This window comes from Arachis ipaensis, chromosome B03 (genome assembly GCF_000816755.2).
Source record: "Arachis ipaensis cultivar K30076 chromosome B03, Araip1.1, whole genome shotgun sequence".
NCBI classification, from domain to species: domain Eukaryota; kingdom Viridiplantae; phylum Streptophyta; class Magnoliopsida; order Fabales; family Fabaceae; genus Arachis; species Arachis ipaensis.
Window position 1 is genome coordinate 670,045 of NC_029787.2, and position 8,056 is coordinate 678,100.

General features: G+C 36.8%; 1 protein-coding gene across 4 annotated transcripts in view; it reads left to right on the forward strand.

Annotated features, from left to right (window-relative positions):
- Positions 1,587 to 8,056, forward strand: part of LOC107629442 — a 14,495-nt gene continuing 8,025 nt past the window's right edge. The window contains exons 1-6 of one of the 4 annotated variants that reach the window (XM_021117665.1): positions 1,587 to 2,171; positions 2,317 to 2,654; positions 3,419 to 4,097; positions 4,431 to 4,535; positions 5,120 to 5,294; positions 6,135 to 7,867. In XM_021117665.1, coding sequence (XP_020973324.1) covers positions 1,710 to 2,171; positions 2,317 to 2,654; positions 3,419 to 4,097; positions 4,431 to 4,535; positions 5,120 to 5,294; positions 6,135 to 7,867 — 3,492 coding nt within the window. In that variant the 5' untranslated portion in view covers positions 1,587 to 1,709. Of the gene's footprint in view, positions 2,172 to 2,316; positions 2,655 to 3,418; positions 4,136 to 4,430; positions 4,536 to 5,119; positions 5,295 to 6,134; positions 7,868 to 8,056 lie in introns of those variants that run through there. The other 3 variants (XM_016332243.2, XM_016332244.2, XM_021117666.1) reach the window with 3 other exon arrangements.

Below are 8,056 nucleotides of genomic sequence, written 5' to 3' on the forward strand. Positions count from 1 at the left end.
GCAAAACAACTTGATATATAACGAGTTGTGCTTCAAAAAAGTGACTTGTATAAAAAACAAGTCATCTATAAACTCAGAATGAATGAGTTCAACAAAAAAAGGCTTCATTCGAAAATCCTTTCTACTTGATTGCTCGAGTCCGACTCCATAAAGCTCGACCTCGAGCAGGGGCATAATGGATAAAGCAATGAAGTCCGATGGTTATAAAAATGATCTGATACTTTAAAATGACTCAAAATAAACAATTTGTACTTGAAACAAGTTGTGAAGTCCTAAAAAAAAGCTCAAATTTAAATGAGTTGTATGAAATTAGATCAAGAAATAGCCACGTTTTAATTAAACGATTTGAAATGAAACAAATCGTAAGACCTTAAAACTACTCGCATCGAATGAGCTAGATGAGGTTATACTAAAAAATAATTACGAGTTTTGAAATAAACGATTCGTATCAAAACAAGTCGTAAGAAATCAGAATAAGTTTCAGAAAGGTGATTTGTATTAAAATAAGTCATGTATCCTCAAAACAACTCGAATTGAACGAGTTGTACGAAACTAGGATAAGAAATATTCTTTGGTTAAGTAAGATGTGCTAAAACCAATTATACAGAGCCTACAAGCCCGAGTTCAAATACTCGAATCCAACTCTTAAGAAAAAGAGATTGAACTCGAGTAGGGGCACTGTTAATACACTGGCCCAACACTAAGGCCCAGGTCCAAATACACCAAAAGGCCCAATCCAAAGATTGGCCTTCGTTATTCACCGACCTCTTTAGAAGAGGTCGGACTCAACACAGACTTCTTTCCAAAGGAGTCGGGTTCAAGAGATAGCTGGCAGATAACACTTATTCAAATAAGTAACTGCCCCTAAAATCTCTCAATCCACTTCTAGAAGCCATATCTCAACAATCCCTAAATAAAGGGACGGTTATCCACCTAAAAAGGTGGCACTACTCCAACGGTGGTTATTGGATCACCACTATAAATACACTGACACCCCTCAGATATCTCTAAGTTCCAAGACACTTAAACCTGCTTATCCCCATGCTGACTTAGGCATCGGAGTGTCTTTGCAGGTACCACCCCCATCTCTTGGAACACACAACTCGGAGGCGGCTCCCAGACGTAAACCAAGTCAGAGACCACACTCCTCCAGCGCTTGGGCCTCACAAACAAGCCCAACCACCGTCCGGTTCTAGGTAAGCCCCGGAACAAAATCTTATCCTAATTTTTTATTAAATTATACAAATTAAAATCTGAAAATAATTTATATATATATTTGGAATTTTGGATGCTGAATTTATTTATTTATATTTAAAAACTAAAAGAAACATGTAAAAGGTAAATACCGGGCATAAATTTCACGCAGTTAACGCCGACTCCATATGTTTGTGTAAAATATAGGCCCAACATGTTGCTGATATGTTGGCTTTTTTTTGGTCAAAGATATGTTGGGCTTAAAACAAACGCTACCATCAGTGTATATAACGCTTACATTTGGACTCTTACACAACACTAACACCCATTGACCCTAATGTTGGGCTTCTATCTCCATCACACTCTTCTTTCTTTTCTTTTATTTTTTTATTTTTATTTTTATTTTTTATAGTTAAACCTCGTCTTAAACCTCGTATACGGTTTTTCTCATAGTCGTCAAGGAGTTGCGTGACCGCGCCAGTGTCGTCCCAACATTCGCCTCTAATTTACCGCGAATGTACGGCTACCAACCCCATTATCACCGTGGCGGTGCCGGAAACCGCCCCCGGCAGCCGGCTCCGCAACAGCCTCAGAACGCTGCCGTCGGATTTCAAAACCCTAACCCGTTTCCTCCGTACGGTTCCCACCGTCCGAACACAAACGGTGCTCCGGCATGGCTTGGCATCACTCCCCAGCAGCTGCCCCAAACGCAGAACCCTAACTTCCCAATCCAAAACGCTATCGGCTTCGCACCGCAGTGGCCTCAAGCTCCCAATCCAAAACAGGCCATCATCGAGCAGCTTGACCGCGCCGCCGCCACCGCCTGCCGAGACTTCCTCGCCGCCGGAGAATATGTCTCTGCGTGGAATGTTTCCCAGAAAGCTCTTTTGGCACTCCAGGTTGATTCTTGGAACACTTTGGGCATTAAAATGCAGCAGGTTCCCTCGCTTCACCGACTCATGATCACTGAAGGCAAGGTATATTTTCAGAAAGAAAACAATTAGTTGAGAATTGATAGATTTTTAGTTAAAGGAATTTGATATTAGAAAGTAGGTTTGATTCGAATATTATATTTTTGCCTATAAAAGAATCTGCTACCTTTTTTTTTGTTTGGTTGTGTAGGTGAATGCTTTTGTGCATTGCTTTGTTGGGGTCCGAAGAATCACTTCATTGTATGATTTGAAAATGGCAATATGCAGGAATGAAGGTGTTGCGGAATTTGAAGCACTGGGTTTGGGACCTTTTTTGCGGCAGCCTTTGGTAATGCATTATTTCTCAGTTAGTCCTGAAGCTACTGAAGTGTTTGAGATAACGAGTGGGGAGATAGTAAAGTTTCTAAGTGAGTTTTTAGATGTCTCCGGGAGTAAAGAAATTAAAGCTGAAGAATTTTTGGATTTTATTGCCAAGAAGCAATTGGTCAAATGTAGGGAATGGCTTGGCATTCGGATTCACAACTTGGGGTATGTTCTTGTTCCTTCTTTTTTTTTTTTTCGGAAGGTGGTATGTATAGTGTTAGATGAAGGGGTGGAGTTCATAATGGAGAAATTTATGCATTTATGATTAAATGAACTCACTTCACATAAGTTGCTATATAATGGTTTAATGCTAAGCTGATGGGAACTGCAAAGTTTTCTGCCAAATAAATACTCAGTGGTAATAATTTTGGGTTTTTTCCCTCCCCTTTCTAATAATTGAGTTGTATGCCAATTTGAGTTAAAACAATTTTTCTTTTCCATTGAAATGATTTTAGTTTTCATATTGTTGTTTTGTGGCACTTATAATATCGTGTGTCTGAAGCTTTTGGAGAAAATTCATAATAACCTTGATAAGTGGCTTCATGCTTATGACTTTTTGCACCTCCTTTGACTTGAAGTAGCCTTTTTATGTTTTTATTTGGCTGTACAATATATATTTGTGCCATTTTGTCTTTCTAGCCATATCCTTATTTGATTATCTTAATCCTCTTATATGTGAAGAATCACATTTGTGTGTCTCTATTTCCTATAAATGTAAATTTTAACATATAACTATTAAAAGTTCAAAATATCTATTGGCATTTCAATACAGTGATACTGGTGTTACACCATTCATGCACACCCAATTTCCAATACTTATAAAGGAATGAATAATTGCTTTTATCTTGTCAGGTTATTTGTTACTCTATATCTATTATACACAAGTTTGGGTTTCAGTCATACGTAATTATTCTTTGTTATGACCACAGAATGCATATAGCTGCCATACGGGAAGCTAGGAATTTTGAGGAATCAACACTGGAGAAATGCTTGAAGACTTTAAAAGTGAAAAGGGAGAAGATCAGCAAGCATCCTATTTCTTCCTCTCAGAAGAAACAGTTAGATGAACGTTTTAGTGCCATAGCTCAGCGTGTTGAGTCATTCTCTTCTGTGGAAAAGTCTTTTCGTGGGAAGCATATAAGATTTACTTCATCAAGCTCAGAAGATGAAGACTGCGATTATTCTACAGAGGATGATCAAAATCAAGATAATGACATTATTAAGAGCAGCTGCTCAATTTCAACGTCACAATTTGGAAAAAGTTCAGAACGAGTGAGTACTTGTCCTTACCCATCTGCAACTGAAGAGATGGAACGACTTCGGGTGAGGTGTGATCCACAGGCACAACTGCATCTGGATAGCAGCCAAAAACAGGAACTTGGTGGACCACCTAGGAAAAAACAAAAATCCGAGAATGCAACTTCAAAATCTGCTCCTTCTAAATTGCTTAAGAAAGAAAAAATTGAATCTGATGCAAACCGGATCAAGAATGGTACCACAGCCAAGGTAGCAACTGACACGAGTGAAGATCTTTCAATGGATAATGATTCTTTGCGGATGTTTGTCACAACCTGGAAAGAAGCATGTAGGGAGCACAACGTTGCTGAGGTAGGTATTTTGGGTTAGCTGAAGTTTAATTCCATCAGGTAACAATAACAGCAATGCCATTTCCCACATGACGGGGTTGCTTGGAACAAATGACGTCGTGATATTTAATTCTATCTTTTATTAGATTGAAAAAAAGAATTTTCCTCACTCCTCCCTAGAGGTAGATTACTAGATTCAGATTGTTGTTCTTGTATATGGTATAAAACTTGCCTATTTGAGGAAGAGATTACACATTGATTCAGTGTTTTGAACATATTTCCCCTTTCCTTTCATATTTGCAAGTATTTATTCCCCTTTCTATCTTTGAGCATTGACGTAGCCATTGTTGTGTAGGTTTTGGAGAGGATGCTTCGATTTTATGAAGTAAAACCACGTCGAAGGAACAAGGTCAGAATGATGTTCTCATCATATCCTTTCATCGGGTTACTGAATGCAGCTGTAAGCTTCTTTTCCTTAAATCTATTTATGTAACCTGATATGATTCTATTATGGTTTATTATTACATTTTTTTATGTTGAAATATAATTCAAATTTAGCTTTGACTTATTAATCATATTTTATTGACAAAGACTTATTCCCCTCTGTTATGCACTCTTTGAATATTTGATGAAGTCTTTATTTGTTTTTTATTGGTTTATTTCCCCATCTTTGTCTTAGTGAAATTCTTGTCTTAAACAAATGAGTAAACAGTCACTTTAATGCGCAAAGGATACAGTTGATATAAATTTATTCATCCAAGGAAAGTTGTTAGTTTGGTCCTTCAATAATAAAAATTACCATCAAATTCATCCTTCTGCATATGGACAATAGATTGAGCAACTAAAATGATGGCTTTTGTTAATAGTAATAGTAGAGAGACTGAGTTGATGTGCTAATATGATTGAGGGACAAAAGCAAGGTTATCACTTGGTATTTAAAAGGATTAAATTGATTTATGTTTGTTATATATTTGAAGGAATCAAATAGCTGTTTGTCCAAAAAAATGGTATCATCTATTAAAGTTCTCAGTGTTTGATCTGCAGGTTTCATCTATCAAATCTGGAACATGGAACAGCATCTATGATACCTTACAAGCTATTGGCCATGATGATTTAACTAACTCTTTGACCACGAGTTCTGAATACGAGACCATAGATATTGGACCAAGCCTAGACTATGTACCACTCCCTACAAAGGACAGTGCAAAGAATACACAGAGTGAGTCTGTTTACCTTTAGATCAAGCTTTCAAAATTTTTTTTCTAATTTTATTTTGTTATCCTCTGATATTGGCTTTATTTTCTCTATGTATTCCTTTTGAGAGAATTTCAATTATGCAAGAACTTGCCCAAATATCAAATAACTTTTTGAGTAGGAATTACTTGAATATGTATATGCAGAGTAGGATAAATAAAGCCATCAAGCACAAAAAAAATATGCAAGTTATTATCATTGTTATTATTTCGATTATCATTGTTGTTTTCTTTCTTCACTTTTTGATTAATCATTGAAGTGGATTATTTTATATAAACCATGGGCTATAATTGCCACATTTGCCACACATGTTTCCATGTTAGACTATATGGTAGTGGATGCTAGATGGAAGGTTCTACAGTTGTTTTTTAGTTATTTTAAGCTGATGTCATATACTTTAATTTCTTTTTCCTTCTGTCTCTATCTCTCTTCCCCCCTTTTTTCTTAATCTGTTTTTCTTATTTTTCTCCATTTGATTGAATGGAAATAAATATTACACACAATAGAAAGATTAAAGGGTAGTTAAGGGATTACCTTATGCTTTATTCTCTTAGGTAGTATATGCATAGGGGAGTTTTATACTCCTACAATCTGTATTGTATATTACTTATTCGATGGGAAATTCTCCTAAGATAATGAGTTTTATAATTCAAAATTTTTGATAGGGTTATTTGAGAATTTTCATTTTTTCCTCTCTGAATCACTAAAGGATATCCATGTCATTTGTTACCATATCATCTTTATTTTTCCACTTTGTATGACCAATCCTTGCTACACTTATTCTGAGTTGTTTCGAAATCAACAGGTGTTTCTGATGAAGATGTTATCAGAAAGATTTCAACCTATTTTGACTTCGATAATGAAGTATATAGAAATTGTAACTCACCACTTGAACATGGATTTATGTTGTTGAGGAAGTTTTATAAATGTGAAGATTGGGTGTCTGAGCAATTTGGGGTGAAGAATTTTAATTCTCTTGGCTATGGGGATTTCTTATCATTTGTTGAGAAGTATGTTCACCACCTGCCTCATGAACTACTCAAATTGCTAGTTGGTAGCACATGTGGAAAGTCCTCTTTGGAAGCTTGCATGTCCTCGAATCAGTTGGCCTTTTTGGTATCTCAGGCTCTTAGTGGTTTATGGGATAAAGAAAAGATAACTAAGAAGATGATTTCCATGCTGCTTATCAGACAGTTTCCTTCAGTTAATTTTGATGTGATGGAAAATGGTGCACTTGAGGATTTTCTGGGGTCTATTGGGGAGCAGAAGTCTTCTGTGACTTCAAAATGTGTTCTCTTTTCTGCAGCAATTATTCAAAAGTACCACTTTGAAGACTCATTATGTGATGGAGATAATTTGTGTAAGATCTCCACAGATAACTTGCAGATGATACAGAAAACAAGCTCCGAAACTGTTATAGCAAAAAAGGCAATTGAAGTCTTACTTAAGGCACCTATGTTGTCTGACTTGAGCAAGTGGTCTCACTGGGATTTTGTCTTTGCACCCTTCTTAGGCTCTCTTACATCATGGTTGTTGAATGATGTGAATACCAAGGAATTGTTGTGCTTGGTTACCAAAGATGGAAAGGTGATACGGTTAGATCAGTTGGCTACACTAGACTCATTTCTGGAGGCTGCAGTTCAGGGATCTTCTTTCCAAACAGCTGTGAATTTGCTATCTCTGGTCTCATTAGTTGGTGGAGAAAAATATGCTCCATTGTCACTTTTAAAATGCCATGCTCAGCGTGCGTTCGAAGTCATGTTCAGAAACTCAATTGAAAATATTGAAGTTAGTAATGGCAATGCTCTCCAGTCTGATGGAGCTCTGTGTAAAATGAAAATGTTAAGTGAATTTTCAACTACAAAGATGACAAGTGAGTTCAACAAACAAATGCATAAACTGAGTAGCGTAGTGTCTACTTTGTCAAGATTTACCCTTAAGTGCCTCGGTTTTCTGCCTGCTGAGTTCCATAGTTTTGCTGCTGATGTGTTACTTTCTGGAATGCAATCTGTTTCCAAGGATGCTGCTTCAGCAATTTTATGTGAATGCATCAATATGGAGCAACGTCTCATGCTTCATGAAGTAGGATTTTCTCTGGGTATTACTGAGTGGATTAATGATTATAATTCTCTTATTTCAAATGATGCTTCGGACTTGTCTTGTGCTGGTTCATCATGCATAAAAGATGCTAAGACTGAAAAAAGTACAGGCCTGAAACATGATCAAGCCATTGTCGATAAAACTTCTGTGCCACAAGCAGAAGTGGCTTCTTCACCTCAGGCTGTTGGGTTCAATGAAAGGGGTGAAAATTCTAATGTTCAATCTATTGGTTGCCCCGAAGATGCATTCCAACATGTTGAAGATACTGATGCAGCCTTGGTCATTGAATCAATTAGGCGAGACGAATTTGGTCTAGAGCCTAGCCTTTCTGATGTTGAGAATTGCATGTTGCAGAAGCAGCATGCTCGATTGGGGAGAGCACTGCATTGCCTTTCACAAGAGCTATATTCCCAGGATTCACATTTTATTCTTGAATTGGTAAGGATGCCCATTCAATTTTTTTTTTTTTTCATTTATTGCTTTGCTTGTGCTTAAAATGAAGTAGGAACGGATGGATATTTAGTGGTTCCCTCTTTCTTCATTTTTTTAGGAGTATGTTAATGTTTGTACTCTATACCCTATTAGACATCATTATTAGATTTTCCTAAGTGATTGAACTTTGGAAGG